Genomic DNA, 24,605 nt, shown 5'->3' on the forward strand with positions numbered 1-24,605 from the left:
TTATTCACCCTTTCCTTATTTCATTTTGCATTGCAATATCTGGGAATAAATCCAAACTGTGTCACTAGCTAGCTGACTGACTTTATGAAAAATACTTAAGTTCTCAGTTTTCTCATGGACATTTCATATGGTTCTTATAAGAATTAGTACATGTGGGCAGTCTGTACATGCTAACCAGTTCTATTTACTTAAAATTTGATATTTTATTATTAAACTATTCCCATAAATGGTGAACAAATTTAGGCTGAGGGGGTTTACAGTGAAGCCAACCCACATCTTAGCTTTTCCTTTTCGTGTTGACCCATTCTTATGTCTCAACCTATTTATTACTGTATTGCTCTCCCTTTCCAGGTGATTAAGTTTAAGAAAATTACTTCAAGAAATGCATTGGCTGTGGAGCTCAGCATATGTGAACCAGATATATATTCTCTACATGGCAGGATTCTTTCCTGAACACAGTGAGAACACAGACCTTATGGGCTCTATGTCATCTGCCAGAAAGAACAGATTACAAATTTAATCCCTAAATCTCAAAGCTTTAGCCACTCTTCCCTACCAGTCTAAAATTCTTAGCAGCATTAAGGGTGGCCCATTTCAGATAGGCAAAATAATCTACATTCCTTAAAAAAAAAATTGTTATCTCTTGTAGTTCTAGTCTCTAATATGATGGGTTTGACACACAATAATATTTATATTCTTACAAAGTCACATAAGATTAAGTTTTCTGGTGTCACTTTAAAAGTATCACAAACTGAATCTTAAATGTCTAAAGGCAACCTAATTGCCTAATTCCTTATTGTTTCAGGAAATCTAAATACTAAAGATGGCACTCACCCTGGCAAAGCTCTACCCCTTGACAAACTAGATTAGATGGACTACCTTCTTACATGCTCTATACCGTCTCCAAACTCGTGTATGTGCTTAAAATAATCACACACCTACAAAATTAACTGTATTACCCTTAAACTGGTTAGCTTCAATTCCTGGGGGGAAAAAATCTGCTTTATAGTTAGCTGAGAGATCTTTCTCAGGTTAATGAGAAATCGTTCAAGTACTTCCAGGAAATTGTAGAAAATAAAATACAACTGCAATATAAACTATTTCTGAAAAAGTACAACGCGCACAAACTTTTATCAATTTGATACAAAACTGATACTTCCATTTCAAAATACTTTTAAAAAATCTTAATTTTAAAGCAAATTTCAGATGGTTAACCACATCTATGGCAACAAAAAGACTCTATCTACAGTTTTATCTTCAAAGACAAAGAGTAGACTATATGTCTTTAATAAATAATTAAATTTCCAAATTTCCAAATTAAATAATTTGGAAAAAACTTTCATATTTATTGTTAACTATTGGAGGGGGAAAAAGGTATAGAAAAAGGTTAAAAAAGAGAGAAATAAAGTAAAGAAGTTATAGCATCAAGAACATACACACAAAGACAATGAGGCAGAAACAGAATACAGACAATATGTGTCAAAATGATAAAAAAAAATGTGTAGATATTGTAAAGATGATTCATGCACTTGATGGTAACTAGTTGAGTGCTGGGGTTCCTTCAAATTCTAAGTATCTATAATGGTGCAACATTTTTATATTCAAGGAAACATTTTTTATGGTCATAAAAAATGTGTGCACCAAGACTCTCCCTTATATAAGATCCATCCATATCTGAAAGCATATTAATGCATACATTGGAAAATATGCAGTTCTGTATCATTATAATAATTGTTCTATAATGTTATAATTGTTATAATATAGAGTTATAGCAAAGATGACCAGGGGCCTCTAGGACTGTCTAATTTTAAGAAAAATCTATATCAGATAATTATAGCAACTTGGTTAAAACAGGTATGTGAAGACCAATGCTTCTTTTAATTTTTCTTCACTTTGCTTTCCAATGTCAAGTTAAAATAATTCAGATTATGCTCAGTTCCAACTGAGTTTCAGTCAATGCCAAGCATAGTACTGTACAAAGAGTTGTTATAATAGAATCTGCTTACTAAACAGATAACAATGGGCCTAATAATCACCTATTATACAAAAAATGTACTAGGTTCATTTCAACTTAGCAAGAATGTTTTTCAACTCAATTCTCAATATTTATCATATATACTATAAATAAATAACCCACAAATAGCAGTAGAAAGAAATAGTGAAAGTATTATAACTGTCTGGATTACCTGAGGGTAAAGGAGATAACAACATACATAAGAATTTTTAGTTTCCCACAAAGACAATTTCACCTTAGTGACTGAAGTACAAATACATGTTTACCCACATGTTTTCAGTATTCATATCCAGTAAGTACATTTGAAAAGAAGATTAGAAAATTAAGAAGAAATAAATTCTTAAAATATCGTTCAAGAAGGTCAAATGTCTGCAGTTAGTTTAAAAGTAAATCTAAAAGGGAAGAAATGATAAAATGGAGCACATTCTAAGAAAATAATTGATGATGTACCAGAAGACACTTAGGAGACAGGACAGAAACTTTCCAAATATTAAAGGTAACAAGGAAATTTGAGAATACAAATGTTCTGTGAGAGTTGCTCAGAAAAATAGTACTCTGATAGAAAGGCATGATGTAGAAAGCACTGGTCTCTAATAAGAACTGCTTTTGAATTTCAGGTCTACCATTTAGCTTTATGACAACGGGAAATTTTATTTAACTACTTTAGAATTCAATTTTCTTCTCTTTAAAAAAATATTTCTAAGTTTCTTTCACCTTTAAAAATTCTCCCTCCAGGGAAATGGCACTAATACAAAATTTAGAGAACTTCGTTTCAACTGCAATTTCTTAGACAAGTTGATTACATTTAATTTTTTTCATCTATAAAGTAACTTTTAGACAAAATCATCTCTAGTCTTTTCTAGTTTCTTCTACTTATAAAGAATCCTACCATGAAAATAAAACTCAATGATCCCTAAGAAATAACAAGCACAGAGAACCACTCATTAGCTGGATCTGACTGTCGTAGGTAATTGAGATCTTAGCAAAGCCTAAAAGCAGCTCATGAGAGACATCTGCTGTTGAAACTGGGAATTTAGCATGAGTGTGAACTACAGGAAATGCAAAGGCAGAAATGAATTTTGTTAATTAGAAACCAAAGTGCTGTCAAGTTAAAGAGGGAAGAGAAACAGTTTTCATGAAGCTCAACTTCCTATGTACCAGAATATACATCCTAGGCCACTGAATTTGAGAATATGAAATGGAAAATCACCAGTAAAAATTAACAGCTGACAACAAAGAAACAAAACAGAGACCATCATGAGTAGGATGGTTTACATAAACCAACAGTGATTAAAGGTACTCCAAGAAAAATATACTTTCCAAATCAAAATTACCTAGTTCTCTGATAAGAATTAAAACAAAAACAAAGAACCTCTCTGGATGGCAATAATTACCCACCTCTCAACCCCACACTGCATCTAAATTCTAGACCAAACCAGTGAAAGTTCAGGGTCCTAACTTAGTTAGAATACACCAAAGATGACATGGAGAAAAGAGAACTATTCGACTTCTATTTTGCTTCCATTTTTTTCTCAGGAGAATGATTTTTAGACCAGAAAGATAAAAAGTAATGTAAAGATTGATCGAAATGTAGACTTGGTGAAAAGACTAATAACTGGCTTAAATGAATTCAACTCTCTAAGCTAAAGGAATCACTTCCCTGAAACAGAACTTTGTGGTTGTAATTATGTAACCACTGCTGACAAATCTGAGAAAAAAAAGAAAATGCAAAGATACAAAAAGGCTGTAAGTGGCTAAATATTCTGATGTTCAAAAAAAGGAGAAGAGAGATAGGAATCAAGAAATTAACTGTGTAGTCTACTGCAGATCTTTTAAAAAAATGTAGAATAGCTTAATGCACATGGGCTTTGTCACATCTTAGAAAAACAATGAATACCCGACACATTTATGGATTTACTAAAAGCAATGATAACCAACTAATCACATATCCAACTTTGGAGGTGTCAGACTAGATCTGTGTAAATACTGTTTTTGGCTTTCAAGAAGGCTCTCTAGTGTCTTTGTGAACAAGTTGAGCAAATGAGGGTTTGAGGACAACACAATGAAGGAGGTTAGTATGTGCTGAACAACCTTATTTAACAAAACTGGCATAAGGAGAAACCTATTAGCTTATCATATGGGTCTGTACTTTGCTGTTTTACTCAACATTTTTATCCACAATAATAATAAAATAATCCAGCCTTTCTGGATAACTTTCTGATAAATGGAATAAGTTCCTACCAGGATGTTATAAAGAAGACCCTATAACCAATTCACAGTGGACATTCAATATTTGTAGACTTATATTACAACCTTTACAACAAAGGTTCACTCTCAAGGATTTAGGGTAGAAAATCTACTCCAGATTTAAACAGACATGAATGAGATTCATCTAATTGACTCATTTAACATAATCTTGGGAAATTACTGTGTAATTTCATCCCAAGTTGGTATAAGCAGTGTGTACGAATAGAGCTAAATGAAGCACTTTTAATTTGCCTTTGTTGAATTTTACTATAAAGCATTTTAGCTAAAAGAAACAATGGTATGAGACTGGAGTTAGGAAGAACTACTGCAAGAAGTACTACTGCAACTACCACCGTTACAGTTACCACCTCTATCACACACTTAAACAACACGCAGTAGTGCCAGACACTGTTCGAAGGGCTTTAGATATTAACTTAGTTATTCATCTAAAAACACGTTTCTTAAATAGGCACTATTATTGTACCCACTTTACAGATGAGAAATCGGAGATTCAAAAAGGCTAAGTAACAAGCCCAAAGTCACTCAGCTTGTAAGTGGCAGGGCCATGATTCAATCCCGGCAGACTGGTTTCAGAGTAGGTCCTTTTAATCACAACTATACTAAGCCAAGGGCATCTCAAAATCTCAAGTCCAAAATAGTTTTCTTAAACCTGCAAATTTTTCAACCTTCTTTAAACAAAGACTATTACCATTTATTCTAATTAAAGAGCTTCAAGAACTCTACAAATCCATGTAAGAGATAGCATCCCTTAAATTACCAATGTTCATGGAAAGAGGAGTACTAAATGTGTTATTTGGATTTAAAAAAACTAAGCAAATACACTGTTATAAAAAATATATATAAAAGTATAAAGTCATTTTACTATTTCTCAAATAGGTTCTTGGACTCTCAAGACACACTTGCTTCTTTTTCAGATGAACAGTACTAATCTTATTATTAAGTAGTCTTCACTATGAACCTAGATATATTTCTCAGACATTTAGTTTCTGTTTAGTTACTATTAAAAAAAAAAAAAAAAAAAGACTATAAAGAGAACCAGAAATTAGAAATTATTACCTGAATAGAATGAACCCAAGTGATTCTACTGCTGCCCTCCTGACATCATCATTAACATCACTTACCTAGGAAAAATGTTAAAGGATGATTACATTATACCATGCATTCCATTACTAGATATAAGCTGATATGAGGCTCACATCATTCCAATGTAAATTAGACCTCATTAATTTATTACTCTTTAATTAGAGTGTCCTCCCTCACTTAAGAAAAACTCATCTGATAAACTTTTCATTTCAGGGCTTTTCAGCTTGGTGAAGTTTAGGATTCAGGGCTACTTCTAAAGATTATTTCAGCCACACTATATAGCTTTTGTGGGCTACACTGATAATTTAAACATTCCTTCAAAGTTCTTTTCAAAGAAGTATGTACTAAATTCAAGCAAAATACAAACACTTACAATTTACAACATACCACTGATGCACTGATAAACAATAAATAATAAATATTGTGGGATGTATTTTTGGGAAGAAGATAATAATAGTTCTAAACCCTTTCTGCATGGGAAGATGACCTCAGGTTTACCTTCTCCTGGCACCAAGATGGTAAAAACCTACTAAATTAAAACATATGTACAATGTCCTCTGTATTACCAGGCAACATTATTGTTCATAAACTCCCTCTGGATTCGGAAGACTATGAGTGGGAAAAGCCTACTGGAAAACAAAGGCACTGGCTTTCCTGTATAATGTATCTCTTGTAATAGACCATGTCACTTAGGGCTACCTGGAAGCTAACTTCACAGGCTGTAAAAAGAAGTGATTTTTACTGTTCATTACATATCCCTATCCTAGGGTGGCTGCACACACTCACATGGTCTGTCCCTTATAAATGAGGATGCCCGTTGGGAGTACGTTTTCAGAAGTTGCCCCTGAATGATTTTAAGGACTTCTATTCATACTGACATACCTGATATCCCGTCCTATATCCTTCTGAAAAGCTAAGTGAATGTGGTGCTTAGGTTACAGCTGTGTGTGTCCAGCGAATGAGAATCTGAACCTGAAATCACTGATGGTGGTCATGTAGTATGGGGGTTGCAATAATCTACACATTTAGTGCCCATCTGCAAACTTTCCCTTCCCCCTGAATCCGAGAAAGACTACTCACAGCAACATGTAGCAGGCGTCGGATAGCTTTGTTGTTACCTGAGCCACAATAAGCCATGGCTACAGTGTACATTCCAGATCTTCGAAGAATTGGGTCCTAAGAAGAATAATGTACATCAACAGACAAGTTAGCATTTCAAACAGTAACTTCTACAGTCTAACTGGCATCCACCAGGACTGTTAGTTTTAGTTAGGAAATGATAAACTTAAGGAGAACTATTTTGTGGTTGGCAATTTGCTAAATGAATGTGGAAATTAAAGACTTTAATACAGGAGGAATTAACTTCTAATTCCCAACATTCTGTGTAACACGCCTGTGCTGCCTCACACTTACTAGGAAATATAAATTCAAGTCCAATACCAACACTCACTACCCTCTGACACTCAACTTCCATCATTAAACAAATAACAAAGAAGTTCACTTCTAATTCTACCTTCTAACTTGCTTTTACCTTACTTAATTCTTGGGCACTGATGAGCACTGAAAGGAAAAGATATGGTCTCAGAGCTGAGCAAAATAATTAGTAGCTTTATCATTTAATACAGTAGTAGTTCTTTTTAACAGACTATAGAGGACAGTATTATTTACCACTGAGTACCCACCACATACAATTCCACTGTCAAAATAAAACAATACAAAAAGGAATTTAAAAAAGTTACCAAAATAAATAAGCATGGGGATTGGCACTGGATTTTGATGGAAAAAACAATAAAATTTATATCTCATTAAATGCTTAAATGATTCTAAAAATACTATTTCTAAAATAAATCCAACTTGTAAATTTCTAAATACCTTTTCTGGACCTGCTTATCTGAAAATTACTGATCTGAAATCTTGATTAAATTTAAAATCCTCAAATTAGTCCTATTCATGCCTTCTAATCAGTGTTTTTCTTTCCTACATTCTATTACACTTTATATAGCCAGCAAGAAGTTTCATCAAAAAGTGTAGTTAGGCGTTCTAACATGAACAGAGATAATTTCCAGTAAAAGTTTTTCTGTAAATGAAGGTGACAACTAGGGCATGAGGGAGTACAGGCAGAAAAGGATAAACAAGCATCATCTTACCTTATCACGGCAGAGAGATTCAATGAGAGCATCAGCCTCCTCCATCCTCCCGTACATCACTAATGCAATGCCAACTGCAAGGCCACGCAGAATCTTCTCATGTTGAGTTTCCTGTGCATAGCCGACCATGTCCTCAATAGCCTGGGCATTTTTAGAGCCCAACATAACCAAACCTAGGGCCAGGCCAGCTGCTTCCCCTAGTGCGTAAAAAATGAAACATTAAAAAATACAGGGTGCCTGGGTGGCTCAATTGGTTGAACATCTGACTCCAGCTTGGGTCAAGGTCTCATGGTTTGTGGGTTCAAGCCCTGCATTAGGCTGTCAGCACAGAGGCCACTTCAGATCCTCTGTCCCCTTCTCTCTCTGCCCCTCCCCAACTCGTGCTCTCTCTCTCAAAAATAAATGTTAAAAAAAAAAACATTAAAAAACAAAATTACGTACGTAAACTCAATAAAATATACCATATTGGAAGTGGCACTTATCAACTACCAAAACATCCGTTAGTTTCTGGAAACATTTTTTCAAGACCGCTGATAAAAAGTACATCCATATATTTATACCTATTTTTCTCTCAAATAATGACAGTATGCACCATCAAATCCAATAGTGACTTCAAAAAAGATACAATGATGTTATTCTGTTATCACCAAGCAGTACAGATAGCTCTGTGATACAAGTAGATCACTCTAATAAATTTCTGTTTGCGAAAGTCAATTATACACATACGCACAAGATATATCATTTTTAAAAGCTTACAGATCACAAAATTTTTCTTGTGAGTTTGACAAATGGGGCAAAATCCACTCCTTCTACAAGTAATCTGTTAGATTTTTAAGAGGCTACAAAATAGAAGTAGAGGGGCACCTGAGTGGCTCAGCTGGTTAAATGCCAGACCCTTGATTTCACCTCAGGTCATGACCTCACAGTTCACGAGATTAAATCCCACGTCAGGTTCCGTGCTGCCAGTGCAGGTTTTTTCTCTCTTTTCTTTCTCTGCTTCTCCCCCACCCAACCCCAGCTCACAATCTCTCAAAATAAATACTTAAAAAAAAAATATATATATATATATATATGTAGAAAACAAATTTAGTCATGTTAATTAATCCTAAAATGAGTTGTCTTTGCAAAGAATCACTTACCTGTCACAGCATCATCCTGATAAAGGTTTGTTTTTAGCAAGTCATATACATCCTGGCGTGCAGTCCCCATGGCAGCCAAACCCAGGCCCAGACTGCCTCCATGTCGAACGATCTAGGGAAAAAGCATGGGCTCCACTGATTTGGGATACTGTACTTAGAAATCAAAGCTTTTATTCTAATTTAAAAATGTACTGTGATATCAAACATGCAGAGCAGTTGACCTAGTGAGAATGATCAAAGGATTTGAGAATCAGATGGCCAGTGGTAAGTAACCTCAGCAATTTCAGTTTCAGAAGAATGGTGCTTGCTGATGCAAAATAATAGTAAGTTGAGAAGTGAATGAAAGATAAAGTGGAGAGAGAGGGTATAGTTTTTTTTTCAGTAAGTTTACACAAGGGGAGAAATATGATAACTAAGAGGGAGAAGTAAGTGTCAAGGAAAGATTCTTTTAGGATCGGTGAGACTTGAATATGCTTATTGACTAAGGGGAAGGAGGCTGAAGAGAGGAGTTAAAAGGTATCTCATGGAATATGAACATGAAGAAGTAGGAAAAACAGGGTCAAGGGCAAAAGCTGGTCTTGAAAATTTCAAGAGGGACATTTTAGTGGTTATCTGTTGAGTGCACAGTCTCCTTTTACAGGAGACAGCACCCCAATCTTGCTTGGGAAATACTCCTCTCCCACTGGTTAGTTTTGGTGGAATTGCCAATTAATAGGTGCCCACTTTCTCCTACCCAAAAGTATGGGACTGTGAGACCCAAAACAGGGCAACTGAATCCTCTTTCTCTGAAACTGCTATCTTTCTTAAGTGAAATGACCCAAGGACAAAAAACATTTCAAGTTCATTCATCCTGACAGCAGGACCCTAGAGAAACGATACCATTAGTTCCTGTTAGCTAGAGCTCTAGAATCGCCCTGGCTCTTAACTGTTCCAAGAATTGGTTCATCAGCTTTTCCTTTAATCATATAAACTACTTCCAAAAAACATCTTGTTTTAAGTCAATTAGTGGAGGTTTCTATTGCTGATAACCAAAGAGATTTGTCTAATTAGAAAATTTTTACCTGAGACCAAAGAAAAGGAGACAAAGCCATGAATAAATGTACGTAAAATTTGTGGACGAGGGGCTTATTAGTGGAAACATACCATCCTATTGGCCTCCGTCTTTTCACTGAAAGAGGAGGACAAAGTTGTCCGGCTTACTTAGCTACTCTCCTAGTAACTTTCTATAACAGAGTCTACTCTAACATAAAAGTAAAGTCTAAAATCCTATTTCAAGGTTCTGTAAAATAAGAACAAGCTGCTTAGTTAAGTTTTTCCAAAAGAATATGTTTAAAAAATTATAAAACACCAGGGGCGCCTGGGTGGCTTAGTCGGTTAAGCGTCCGACTTTCACTTAGGTCATGATCTCGCGGTTCGTGGGTTCGAGCCCCACGTCGGGCTCTGTGCTGACTGCCAGCTCAGAGCCTGGAGCCTGTTTCAGTCTGTGACTCCCTCTCTCTATGACCCTCCCCTGCTCACGCTGTCTCTCTCTCTCTCTCTCTCTCCTAGAAATAAATAAAACATTAAAAAAAAATTTTTTTTTTTTAAATTATAAAACACCAAATGCCCAAGAATTCTGATTCCTGATAAAGTTACTTCTTTGGGATTTAGTTTCCTATAAAATAACAAGGTTAAACTAAATGATCACTGAAGTCTCTTAGAGTTCTAACATTCCAAAACTCTTAAGTGTGGAAATACAACATATATTTCACAAACATATGGTACTTTATTTTGCTTGTCACACACAAATTTTAAAGGATCGAGAAGCACAATTTTAGTTCATACAACAGGAAGGAAAATTACCTTAAAAAATAATTCTATAAGAATAGTTCCATTTTAGGGATCTCAAAATCCTGTAAAATTTCTATTCGCTAAAATAATTTGGCAAATGTAATATTTTCCTAGACTCTTAAGTGACAAATCAGTTTTCCATTCTAGTACTTACATCATTGCTGGCATTCTTAAGCTGGTTAAGCAAATAGTCAATTATATCACCACCATGATTGGCATGAATAAGACCTAATGCATAGAGACCTCCACCTTCCTGATACGCTGATCCTGGAGAGGTATCCTTGGGAAGATATGTTGCCATTAACTGTAATGCTTCCTTCTCATGACCCTGTAAATTTGAGCCACAATAAAGGTGTCAGTAAGAGAAAAGTGAAAGAAAACAGATGTAATATTTTCTAAAATTATTTTCTTTTCTCCAGAATGGTCACTTTCTAAAAGAGGACGAAGTGGGCTCGCTCCATTACATTATAACTCAAATGAGGATAATCTTTAAGAGATCAAATCACATCCTTGTTAGAAATAAATGCTTCAAATTTTTTCCCTTGTTTTATAACATTTCCCCAAATTAATTTCAGACTACGCAAATAACTTATTTCAGTTCATCCTTTGAGAAATGGCCTAGTCTTCATAAGGAAAGGATGTCCACCTTTTATTGAAAACAAACACATACATATGTATTTTCATTTATTTACTTTACTCTTTCCTGTAAGAGGATTGATCTAATTTAACAAAATGTACTTATGAATGATTGAAATACAATAAACATTTAACTCCAGAAAAATTGCATCTGTTCACACTGATTATTGTATATTACCTTATGAATTACACCCAAACTGGCTGTAGCCGTAAATTTTGCCCAGTTAGTGGCTCTGGCCAACCATTCCAAGTTATCTCTGCAAGAAAATTCAGCAGTACTATTGAAATGAATTCCATAAAGCTTTTTATAATACTAAAGTCAAAGCATTCAAATTTTACCTTCAACTATTAGAAATCATTTTACTTTACGGAGCTCAAGTTACTATGGATTCTATTTTATCTCCTAAGTTCTTAGTATTCTGAAGACTTTAAAAAATGCATGATACGTAATTTCACTATGAACAAAAGCAGAATTATATTAATATTATTTCATGAAAAAGCCTATATTCAAGCCAACTAATAAAGGGAATTAATTTTACCTTAAGCGGGCACATGCAATACAAAATGCATAAAATAGCAAAAACAGGATTTAAAATTGAGGACTGGCAGCCATACAAAGAGTGTCTATTAAAGATGATCTTAAACCAAAGTGGAAACCTTCAAGTATATTTACCTAAGGAACTGGTCACTGGTAGTCCCACAGTGCATAAAGGAGTTTGCTATAACGGTTGCTGTGTGACATACAGAATTCCGTACTGCATCCTATAAAAACAAATAAATTATTACCACTGGCAAAGTATTCATACATATGCAAGGTCACATGTAGACACACAATCAGAGGCCCTGCTTTGTGGTGAAAATATTAATAAATTGAACTGAAATTTAAACTATGAATCTTGGATTTTTTAAATTATTTTTAATGTTTACTTATTTTTGAGAGAGAGAGGGAGAGAATGAGAGAGTGGGGGAGGGACAGAGAGAGCAGGGTACAGAGGATCTAAAGCGGGCTCTGCATTGACAGCAGAGAGCCCAATGTGGGGCTTAAACTCACGAACCGTGAGATCATGACCTGAGTCGAAGTCTGATGCTTAACCAACTGAGCCACCCAGGCACCCTTTGGATATTTTTTTAATAAAGATTAAATAGGTAGTTTATAAACACAAGCAAGTCAGAGTTTTATCTGTAGTCTTAAGATCAGTAGATTTTAGGCAGCAGATTTTCTATTTATTGGTTTCTTAATAGTTTAATTTGCCATTTCTTTTCAGCAGCCTGTCTAAGGTCTCCAAGGTGTTAGGGTAGCCTAGAGAACAATGCTGCACCTCTTCTCACTCTGCACCTCTGGCAGTCACCAAAGTGATTTTATTTATAATGAGACTACATTATAAAGGTTAGCTTCAAAAAACTGTCATAAATACAAATTGTGTAATTGTGTCTATCTGCCATTTATAATCATTAAAATTTTGAGAAGTATGATTACATATTTCAGTCAAACAACTGTGTAGTACTGAAATAGTACATAGCTCTAAAAGAATAAATGACTTTGTCAAAGGCTACTGAATAGATAAGACAGGAAAGAAAAATATATAAATTTTTTTCATATTAAAACATTTTCTTGAACCAGATGAATATATTAGCTACTCAAAGATTAAAATTAATCTTAATTGTTAGGATCAATATCTCAACAAACATTACACAGTATCAAAAACCTGTGCACTCAAGGAGTTTGCATGCAGTTCAATGGGAAAAAAGGCACATAAACAAATGATATCAATGCTTTGATTGTGCCATTTGTCCAAGTGCTACACGTACATATTAAAAAGTTAACTGAAAAAATAAAAGCAGTTAAGCGTCTGACTTTTGGCTCAGGTCATGAACTCGCAGTTTGTGAGTTCTAGCACCAACTTGGGCTCTGACAACATGAAGCCTACTTGTCTCGTTGTCTCCTCTCTCTGCCCCTCCCCTGCTCACACACTCTCTCAGAAATAAATACACGTTAAAAAAAAAACCAAACAAACAAAACGAACCATTAAACTTTCCAATGAATGTGAACACAAAAATAGGAGCTCAATTTTAATTTCCTTTCTTCTCTCAATACATTCAAGAAATTTCTCCCTTTGTTATTCTTTTTTTTTACTTTCTTGATCAGAATAAAATGAAACATTTAGTAAGAAATAAATATACATACCAACATCCAACAAAGAAATAAATACTAGAAAGCCCCCGTTATAGATGAATTTCCTACCTTTGTGTTTTTTAGAATCATGAGATCTGTGTTATTATTTCGTATTAAAAACTGTAGATGTAACTCAATAGCCATTTCACCACTTAAAATTTTAATCATTTTCAAAGTCTGGTCCTTGGGCTCTGGACTCTGCCAAAATAAACAAACAAAAAGAAAAATTCATATATTACTGATATCCACTAAGCCAACTGTGTTTTAATAACCCTAAACCAGTGAAATTCAGTCCATACACATAAGAAAACTTGTATTTTAATAACAGGATCTAGAAAACTCATGTATCACTTATTTGAAAGAAAGAATAGTTCTTTAATAGCTACCATTGAAATATGATACCAGTTTAATGGAAGATTATAATTCATTCTGAAAAAGTTACAATGTGAAATTATTTTAATGTTAAAAAAACCCTCAAACTGTAAAAGAATAACTGATTACTGATGGTATGCAAGAAAACCTATTTTATATAGAACAACTCATAGTTAAGGTGAGAAACTCTTTACTCCAAACTGGGAAAATCAAAAGCACATTTAACCAACACACATACATGATCTCATGAACTATACCAAGCTATCCAGGTAAAGAACAGTTGACGTTTATATACCTGAGCATCAAAAATCAAAAGTCTTCATGGAGGAAACATTTACATCCAACAGACCACTGTTCTAATACTTAGCCCATTTCTCCATATACCATGAATATTAAAAATAACAAAGACAACTAAAGTGCCCCCTGTCTGTGATAAGTTGTCATTTGTTAGAGGCCGTACTTTTTTCTCACCCTGTGACAACTAATTCAGAGTTATTCTAGACAGAGTTCAATCTTTTGTAAGGACCTAAGGATTTGCTTTTTTCTAAGTTAAGCACTTTCTAGGGTCAGTCTTTAAAATTTTACTTTTTTTATAGAAGATCTATTTTTATAAAATAACTTTAGTAGTAAACTTGATATTAAATCCCCACAAAAGACAGACATATAACACTTTAAAATAACTCAGAATATACTGTGGGAATTACATGCTAAAGGGTAACCTCAACCTCAAAAAACACACTTACCACTTCTGGAGTCTTTCCTACAAGTACACTACCTGGCTTTTCTTCTGTTTCCATTGAATCACTAAAATGAAGAGAATCAACAGTTACTAATCTGATAAATCTTTTCTGAATAGTATGTATGGATGACTTGTTACCAAACTGAAGATCTGAACCATGTTCAAATTAAGTATTTTGCAAGGAAAAAATGTTTAATTACTTAAGTATTTCCCTTAAGGAACAGACAAGATTCTATTAAGATGGAGGCAGCCCAGTGATTTAATTTACTCTAAATAAATTCATAGAACCACACAACACAACTAACTAGGTTAGCACAGACAACAAATACAACAAAACCAGGTGACAAAACACTTGCCAAACTCCTAAAACACAGTCAGGTAGAGATAGACCATCACCAGCTACAACACCAGTTTGAAGTGAAGCAGCAGAGGGCCCCAACAACTTTGAAAACCAATCCGCCAACACTCCCTTCTAGGTTAAAGCAATTTAATGGGGATAAAATGTTGGGTATATAATCCAAATTAACATGGCAGAAACAAAGGAAAAAGAAAGACCAAATAAAAGTGAGAAAGTAGGGGTCCCTGGGTGGCTCTGATGGTTAAGCGTCTGGCTCTTGGTATTGGCTCAGGTTATGACCTCACAGTTTTTGAGTTCAAGCCCCACATCAGGCTCTGCACTGGCAGGGCAGAGCATGCTTGGGATTCTCTGTCTCTCCTTCTTCATGCTGTCTCTGTTTCTCTCTAAATAAATAAACTTAGAAATAAAAAGTGAGAAAGAGAGTTAAGAGATCTCAGGTTGTAAGATACCATTTTGTTTAAAACTCCGTAACACAATAACAGAGGAGGTTTTAGAAAGCAGTGAAATTTGGAAACTTATCCTAAATAAGACCCCTTTTGCAAAAATTCAGGGAAACTAATTTCAGTAAAGACAAGTTGCTGACAAGGATCAAAGTAAAAGCCCATACATTATTAAAAGAAAAAAATTTTTTCAAAAATGTAAAAGACATTAAGAAAATTATACAAGACATAAAAGAATAAAACATACCAGATTTAGAAAACTCAGAAATGAAATTATAAAACTGGGGGAAAATTATAAACGAAGAAAGAAAAATAATAATTTCAGAAAATTAATTCAGAGGAAACATAAGACCAAATAAACACAACACAAATAAAGGAGAAGTTAGTAAGAAAGAAAAAATTTTAATTAACAAGAAATGAAACAAATGCTATTCCCCAAAGATCAGAAATGAAGGATGTTCAGTCTTCTATTTACCCAGTAACATTGGAAATCCTAGCTAATGCAGAAAAACAAGGGGGGGAAAGGCATGAAAGTTATAAAGAAGTAAAATTGTTTCTATTAACAGGATTCCTATGTAGAAAAATCTATAGAAGGATCTATTAAAAAATTTACTAGACTTAATAAGTGATTTAAGCAAGGTTGTGGGATTCAAAATTAATATAAAAAATCAACTGTATTTCTACACATTAGCAACAAACAAGTAGAAATTGAAATTTAGCATACCACTTATAATATCATCAAAAAACATACTTAGGAATGAATTTAAAATGTAAAAAAAATCTCTGAATTAAAATCTATAAAATGCTGTTGAGAAAAATGAAAGAAAATCTAAATAAATTAAGAACAAAACTAACTTATACATTATAAAACCCAAAATTATTAGGGTCCCAATTTGTTCCAAACTGAAGATTCAACACAATCCCAACCAGAATCCCCTCAGACTTACAGAAACGCAAGAGACCTAAAGCAATCTTGGTGGTGAGAAGGAGAGAAGAAGCGAGGTCGTAACTGCAGGTCTTCCACTGACCTGATTTCAAGACTACAAGCTTTAGCAATATATTGTACTAAGGGAATACAAATGGAAAAGAATAGAGAAATCTATCAACATACCACATGTCAAAAGTTCCAAGGCAATTCAACAGGAATAGTCTTTCAAATAAATGGTAATGAAATTACTAGACATCCATGTTTTTAAACAAACTCTTTACTCCTACCCGACACCACATACAAACCTAAAACTATACAGTTTCTAAAAGAAAATGTAGCAGAACAGCAGAATATCTTTGTAACTATGAGACAAAGAATTTCTTAGACTGGGATCCCAAAATAGAAAATAAAAACTTCTGGGGTGCTTGGGTGGTTCATTCGGTAAAGGGTCCAACTCTCGATTTCAACTCAGGTCACGATCTCACGATTCATGAGATCGAGTGCCGTATTGATAGCTTTCTTTCTCTCCCTCTCCCCACTTACTTATTTAAATAAACAAATATTTTTTTATACTAAAAAATTTTTTTAATGTTTATTTTTGAGAGACAGAGTGCGAGCGGAGGAAGAGCAGAGAGAGAGATGGAGACACAGAATCCCAAGCAGGCTCCAGGCTCTGAGCTGTCAGCACAGAGCCCGACGCAGGGCTCAAACTCATGAAATGGGAGGTCATGACCTGAACCAAAGTCAGACACTTAACTGAGTCTCAAATAAACAAACATTTAAAAAAAATAAGTAAAAACTTGTGTTCATCAAAAAATGCCACTAATAAAATGAAAAGATAAGCCAAAAACTAGGAGAAAATATTTAAAACAATATATCTGACAAATTACTTGTATTAAAATTACAACAAAACATCACTTTATACCTTTAGAATGAGTAATATCAAAGAGACTGATAACATCTAATACTGGCAAACCAACCAATGGAATGCTAATACATTGCTATCAGGAGGGTAAAATAGGCAACCATGTTGGAAAATAGTTTGGCAGATTCTTACCAATTTAAACACATACCCTGTGACCCAGCTATTCTAATCCTAGGTATTTACCCAAGAGAAATGAAAACATCCACAAAAAGACTTGTACAGGATCGTTCACAGTAGACTTGTTTTGAAACAACCCAAATGTCCATCAGTATAAGAACAAATAAAGAAACTGTGGTATATTCATACAATGAAATGCTGCTCAATGATAAAAAGGAATCAGTTACTGTTTTACCCAAAAAACACAGATAGATATATAACATGATCAGTGAAAGAAGCAGAAACAAAGAATACACACAATATGATCCATTTTTATAAAGTTTAAAAACTGGCAAAACTAATCTATTCTGACAAATCAAACCAGTGGTTGCCTCAGGGGCAGGAAGCTGACCTCGAAGGGCACAGGGCAAGTTTCTGGGATGATAATACAGGTGATGGTTATATGGGTGTTTATACTGTCAGAACTCATAGAACTGTATCATTAGGATACGTGTATTTTACAGTATTTAAATTATCATTCAATTAAAAAAAAGAATTGAAGGGGCACCTGGGTGGCTCACTGGTTAAGTGTCTGACTCTTGACTTTGGCTGTCATGATTTCAGCTGGTTTGTCAGATATAGCCCCGAGTCAGGCTCTGCACTAACAGCACGGAAGCTGCTTGGAATTCTCTCTCCCCCTCACTCTGCCCCTCCTACACTTGCATGTGTACTCTCTTTCCCAAAATAAATAACCATTTTTCTTTAAATTAAAGAAAGAATTGAAGAGCTGAAAAAGATTAAAAAGAAAATGAGAAACACAGAAGATGGGCAAAGAAAATCCAACTTACATATAAAGGGAAGAAAACAAATACTAAAAACTGAAATTCAAGAAAATCTTTCTGAGACAGGACTATTTCTGGTGTTTTTGAGTACTAGTAAAAAGGCCAGTGAAATCCGAGGGCAGTAAATAAGGAAGAAAGCAGCAAGAGATGGGTTGAGGAGTATGAAGAGGAAAGATTATGTATAACCTTGAAGGTCATGTTCAAGACCTAGAATTTTATATGAAATGTGTTTGTAAAGTACTGGAGATTGAAATTGTGACATTTAGGTTTCAGAAAAAAAACCTCTCACTGCTGTGTGAACTTTAAGAGGAAAAAAGGAGGCATAAGAAAGACATTTAAAGTTAAACATTTTAAATAAGTGGTCTAAATGCATAAGAAAATATAGAGAAAATAAAATTAAAATCTAATACTGGATGAGCCTAAGATAAATGTATATTTAGTTTTAATAAAAGCACAAAAAGCTGGAAATGTTTCCTACTTTCCAAATACCTAAAATCTAGCCCATCTAACCTGAGATTTTTAGTTTACTTGGTTAGACAGCACACATGCAATTAGCCCTCCCTGTCGATCACTTCCATTTCTTTCCAGAAGAGTCCCTATTTTTGGAGTGCAAAACAGAGCAATAGCCTTAATAAGACTTTACAATCTATGAAAGCTAATTCTGAAAATAATTCTTAGAATACACAGTCGATGAATATTCCACCTATTCTCAAAATGACATAAAGGTTGCTGAATTAGTTCTGACGCAGAAGGAGATACTTATACCTGTCTTTCTCTGATCCTGGGACAGTACCCGTATTGGTGGATCCAGGCACAGAAGCAATAGGGGTGCCAACAGTTCGAAGATTCTGGATCACAGATGACAAAAACTGCTGGCTAGCACTTTCATACAAATCAAAACAAATCTGATAAGCCATCAGGAGGTTGTCTTCCTTGACCAGTTTTTCTAAGATATCACTCACGGCCTGAGGATCATCTAAGAAAATTAAGCACTGAAATGCAGATAAAGAACAATTACATAATAATTGAAAACTGCATCTACAAGATACTTAGAGACAGTTAATAGTAAGATAGGAAACCTGAAAATATAAGCACAGGCAAACTGAAGCAGATAAATTGTTCCAGCACTCCATTTCTTTTTTAAAAAAAAAAAAAATTAATTCTTAGTTTTAATTCCAGTGTTAGCACTCTGTTTCTGATGCTGGCACAAGACAAAGTTTTCCTGAAAATGGCATCTGCCTTCCATAAGAAAACCCATATATATCATACTCACAGCTCCTAATATTGTGCCTGGCAATTAGCAGTGCTCAATGACTAATAGGTAAATGAATCGTGGATTCTTCAAATCTTATCTGTATTTTATCATCAAGTGCTCCTTAATTTGAATTTTCTGCTTAACCATAAATTGTAGGATTCGTTCATTCATTTAACATGCGTTGTATAGTGCTGGGTCAGAACAAGAGGCACTGAAATGACCATTTTGAAGTATTTCTCTTATCACTCTTACAATCTGTCATATGTTTTAACAAAATTATCTAATAAATTTAGGAATTTTTAAGAATTCAATTAAAATTTTTTGTTCCCTTAAAGTAGCAAATAACTTAACTTCAAAATGGATACATTAACCAAGTTATTACAAATTAAGATTGGAAATAATAGAGGAGCACCTGCGTGGCTCAGCCGGTTAAGCATCTGACTCTAGAGCTCAGCCCAGGTCTTGATCTAAGAGTCCTGAGTTCAAGCCCCATGTTGGGCTCCACACTGGGTATAGAGCCTACTTTATAAAAAAAAAAAAAAAAAAAAAAAAATAGGAAATAATGGGGCGCCTGGATGGCTCAGTCAGCTAAGCATCTGACTTCGGCTCAGGTCATGATCTCATGGTTCTTGAGTTCAGGCCCCACGTTGGGCTCTGCGCTGACAGCTTGGAGCCTGGAGCCTGCTTTGGAGTCTATGTCTCCCTCTCTCTTTGCTCCTCCCCAGCTCACACTGTCTCTATCTTTCAAAAATAAACATTTAAAAAAATGTATAAGGAATAGGAAATAATGGATACAAAATAAATGACTAATAATAGGGGAATGGTTAAGTAAGGCAAAGTATATCCACTAAATGACTACTGCACATTCGAGAAAGTTGGAACAAGAGTTTGTGAAGACTTAAATATGAAAAAAATGTTAAAATTGAAGGATATGTAATTGATACTGTTTGCCTCCAGAGAAAGGAACTTAGGAGCCAGGAAAGGAGTGGGAAACTTTTCCCTGTATACCCGTTAGTTGTTTTTAAATCTTGGGTCACATGAATGTATTATTACATTCATGTTCAAAAAAATGTATTTTAGAAATATAAAATAAAATTTTAAAAAGCTTTGAAGGGACAAGGAATAAAACAGCTAAAAATAAAGAAAATTGCCTCCAAGGAGTAAAACTGAAATACACAGGTGAACAGAAGACTATTGTTTTTCATGTAAGTTTTAAAACACAATTATTTAAAAAACAAAACCAAACAAAACCTATTAAAAACTACTTAGAAGCAAACAAACCTTCAAAAACCTATATAGAGGAAACTGAAAGTAAATACACTAAATATTGCCATTGGGTGACATAAATGATTTTTCTTCCAGCCTTTTGTTTCAAACTTGCTTCAAAAAGCATTTTAAAAAAGGATGCATTACTCTAAACTTAAAAAACTAGATAGATGATGAAAATATATGAGAACACATTATAGTGAAAAAGTAACAAAATCTGTGATAAAATGCTATGCTCTAAGTAGAATACAAAAATTTATAAAGTATGATTGTTAAAAAGCAAACTCACATGCTTAGCCATTAAAAAGACATGTGCTAATGAGTGAAAGAAAAACTTCTATGCATGATCTTTGAGAAAAGGCCCAAGGAAAGGGAAAGAAAGATACACTTTACATTTTCTGAATTTTTAAAAAATGTGCAAGCAAATTCATACATGAAGGGGCACCTGGCTGGCTCAATCAGGGAAGTGTGTAGCTTTTATTCTAGGGATTACAAGTTTGAGCCCACATGGGGTGTATGGATTACTTAAAAATAAAGTCCTTAAAAAAAATTTTCATACATGAAAAGAGATAAAATATACCTGAATGTGTTGGTTTATGTTTGGGTAATAAAATCAGAGATCATGTACTTGAAATTCTTTTTAGAATGACACAACATAGGTACTGTTTTTATCTTTTCTTTTACCTTTTATTTTTTTAACCTAATTTTCAAAATTTCCTTAAACGTTTGGAATACTTTCAAAATGAAAAAGAATACAGGGGTGCCTGGGTGGCTCAGTCGGTTAGACAGCCAACTCTTGACTTCAGCTCATGTCATGTTCTCACGATTCTGCGCTATCTACACACAGTCTGCTTAGGATTCTCTTTCCCCCTCTTTCTGTCCCTCCCCCGCCCGCATATGCAAGTACTGTTTCTCAAAATAAATAAACATTAAAAGAAAAGAATACATAAAATGCAATGTAACAAAAATTTTTAGTTTTTTAAGATGCAGTTTCTTATCAGTAAAAAGGATTATAAGCTTATCTTCACAGAGCTATTGTGAAAATCAGCTGAGATACATTTATGAAACCGTTATAGTGACATAAAGTAATACAATGTAGCAAGACCGAGCCCAACAATGCAGCATAAAGTAGTGTGACTGCAAGGTAAGATAACATTATACAATGTAATGTAATGTAAGTACCTGACAAACATTGATGAAATCTGGTTTCTCCAAGTTCATGTAGATTTTCACTAGAACTCTTAGTACCTTATTCCGAAACTGTTTATTCTGCATTAAAGACATGCAGAGCTTGAGGCTATAGGCTAGCATTCCTGGGACATCATTCTGAAAATGATAATTTATAGATATATCATTACTTGGTTACTGAAGCATTATGTTTATTTAGAAATCAAATTATTTTAATCTACATTCTTTAGTTATTTTAAGCAGCCAAGGATTTATTTGCTACTTAAACAACAAAATTTAAAAATAACCATTTTAGGGAATGCCTGGATGGCTCAGTTGGAAAAGCATGTAATTCCTGATCTCAGGGCCATGAGTTTGAGCCCCATGTTTGGTACAGAGAATAAATAAATAAAAATTAAAAAAAAAAACCAAAAAAAATTTTTAGGGGTGCTTGGGTGGCTTAGTCGATTAAGTATCCAACTCTTGATTTCAACTCAGGTCATGATCTCACAGTTCATAGGATCGAGCCCTGCAATAGGCTCTATGCTGACAGCATGCAGCCTGCCTGGGATTCTCTCTCTGTCCCAACCTCTGTCTGCCTCTCCCCTAAACTCTCTCACACATATATGCATGCACTCTCTCTCAAAATAAACTTTAAAAAATAAAAAAATAACCATTTTAGATAAAAATCTTAAAAGAAAATTACCTACTTCCCTGTTTTCATGGGGAAAAAAAGGATTGAAAACAGTATTTAATAATCATCCTGAATCCTCACCATGTGAACACAATATCCTATAATAGAGTGGTGCTATTATTATAAAAAGATATATACAACTGTCCATATGCCAAATGGCTATGTTTTTCAATTGTGTCTACTGAAGCCCTTCCTTCATCTTCTATGTCTTACTGCCTATACTTGATACCCAGGGACACAGTATGACAGATAGACTTGTTTTCAAGCTCTGAACGATTCAAGTGCTGTGACATCTAGCTGGTACTGTCACATCTAGCTGGTGCTTTCCCCGAGAAAATTTAGACTACAGACTATTGTATCTTGTGGTTCTCCCAAGCATATTCAATATTTGAGGCACCAATCTATAAAACTCCTTCAACATTAATAAGCATATTGAAGAGCTACAGGAGTTATTTCTCCAAAAGCAAGTCGTGACCTATCAGTCACGACTGATAATGAAATCAACTTAATGGGACCAGCATTTCTTATGAAATACAATTTAAAAATAGAGTAGGGGTGCCTGGTTGTTCAGTCGGTTAAGCATCTGACTTCAGCTCTGGTCACGATCTCATGGATCATCAGTTCAAGCCCTGCATCAGGCTCTCTGCTGTCAGCACAGAGCTGGTTTCAGACCCTCTGTCCCTTTCTCTCTCTGGTCCTTCCCGGCGCTCTTGTGTGCTCACTCTCTCGCTCGCTCTCTCTCAAAAATAAACATTAAAAAAATAAACATATCAGAGTTATATCCTAAGTATTAAAAGCAGGTAAAGTTTCATAAAATTTATTATATTCAAATGTATGCGTTCATTGGGATGCAAAGTAAGATGCATTTTTTTTTTAATGTTTATTTAATTTTAGAGAGACACACAGAGCATGATCAGGATAGAGGCAGAGAGAGAGGGGGAGACACAGAATCTGAAGCAGGCTCCAGGCTCTGAGCTGTCAGCACAGAGCCTGACGTGGGGCCAGAACCACAAACTGCAAGATCATGACCTGAACCGAAGTCCGATGCTTAACCCATTGAGCCGCTCAAGTGCCCCCATAAGATGCATTTCTTACTCTACTTTGTTCTTGTTTTGAATAATTGTCACCCCTTTACTTTATATTTTTACTTGCTCAACTGCCTATTCTCCTAACGGTTTGTTCCATCTGGGCAGGAACTCTGTCGGTCTTGTTTGCTACTACATCTCCAAAGCTTAGAGCAGTTGTCTGACATACAGTAGACAGTCAAAAAATGTATGTTGAGTGAATGAAAACAAATATTTTAATTCTATTCACATGAAGACAAGGAAGACAAGGCTACAACTGCACAAAAATGAAACAGTATAAAACAAATCCAATTCTATCACACTAGGTTGCTCATTCATTTCCTCATTTAAACAAATCCTATCACTGCTGCTAAAACTGCCTCAGGCTTTGGAGACACAGTGGTGAATAAAGCACAAGATACCTGTCCTTATGGAAGTTACAATCTGGTGGCAAAGACAGATGTTAACCACCAAGTAACACAATGAGTTAATTACTATAATAATAAACCCTATGAAAAAATACAAGGCTCCAAGAGATTAATAAAAGAACTGGACCTAGTCTGCAGTAGGGGTTGAGGAAGTGTGGGCACTGGGAATCGATGGATCTGTCAAAAATAGTTGAGTTAAACTCTGCATCTTGTATAGGGATAGAGCAGGTAAAGAAAAGAAAGAATATTTTCAGTAGAGGCAACGTTTCTGGTAAGGAGAATGGGGCAGGGCACATCTAAGAAGAGAGGTGAGATTAACCTAGCTGTAGTACAGAGCCAGCTCAGAGACAGGCGGTAGGCAGGCAGAGTGGGCATAAAGATCAACACTCATTTAACTCAGTCTTACACCTTCCTGACCACTTCCTTACACTAACTTACAACTACTGCAAAACACCCCCTAACTAGAATCTGGTCTGTAGTTTTAACCATAATAAATGCATTAAAATAGCTTATCAGTATAGTCTTCTTAAAAAGGGTAGGATGATGAAAAACAACTTCCCTATGCAAGACTTCAAAGGGGCGAATGTGATAAAAGGAGGTATTTGATGACCACAAAACATAGCAAAGGTTCATATAAATACAGGAAAATAAAACATTTTAACATTTGGTTAAAAATCATCTTATTATTTCTAAACTAGATTTCCTTTTCACTACCCTTGAGGTTTTTAGTTTTAATAACTT

General features: G+C 34.8%; 1 protein-coding gene across 1 annotated transcript in view; it reads right to left on the reverse strand.

Annotated features, from left to right (window-relative positions):
* PSMD1 (proteasome 26S subunit, non-ATPase 1) overlaps positions 1-24,605 on the reverse strand; it is a 98,069-nt gene that overhangs the window by 65,625 nt on the left and 7,839 nt on the right. The window contains exons 6-16 of the mRNA XM_077758085.1: positions 21,694-21,837; positions 18,756-18,982; positions 14,406-14,466; positions 13,360-13,488; positions 11,791-11,879; positions 11,296-11,374; positions 10,636-10,809; positions 8,652-8,763; positions 7,513-7,709; positions 6,446-6,541; positions 5,339-5,403 (exon numbers count right to left, since the gene is read on the reverse strand). Coding sequence (XP_077614211.1) covers positions 5,339-5,403; positions 6,446-6,541; positions 7,513-7,709; positions 8,652-8,763; positions 10,636-10,809; positions 11,296-11,374; positions 11,791-11,879; positions 13,360-13,488; positions 14,406-14,466; positions 18,756-18,982; positions 21,694-21,837 — 1,373 coding nt within the window. The remainder of the gene's footprint in view (positions 1-5,338; positions 5,404-6,445; positions 6,542-7,512; positions 7,710-8,651; positions 8,764-10,635; positions 10,810-11,295; positions 11,375-11,790; positions 11,880-13,359; positions 13,489-14,405; positions 14,467-18,755; positions 18,983-21,693; positions 21,838-24,605) is intronic.

This window comes from Crocuta crocuta, unplaced genomic scaffold (assembly GCF_008692635.1).
Source record: "Crocuta crocuta isolate KB4526 unplaced genomic scaffold, BGI_CrCroc_1.0 scaffold290, whole genome shotgun sequence".
NCBI lineage: Eukaryota > Metazoa > Chordata > Mammalia > Carnivora > Hyaenidae > Crocuta > Crocuta crocuta.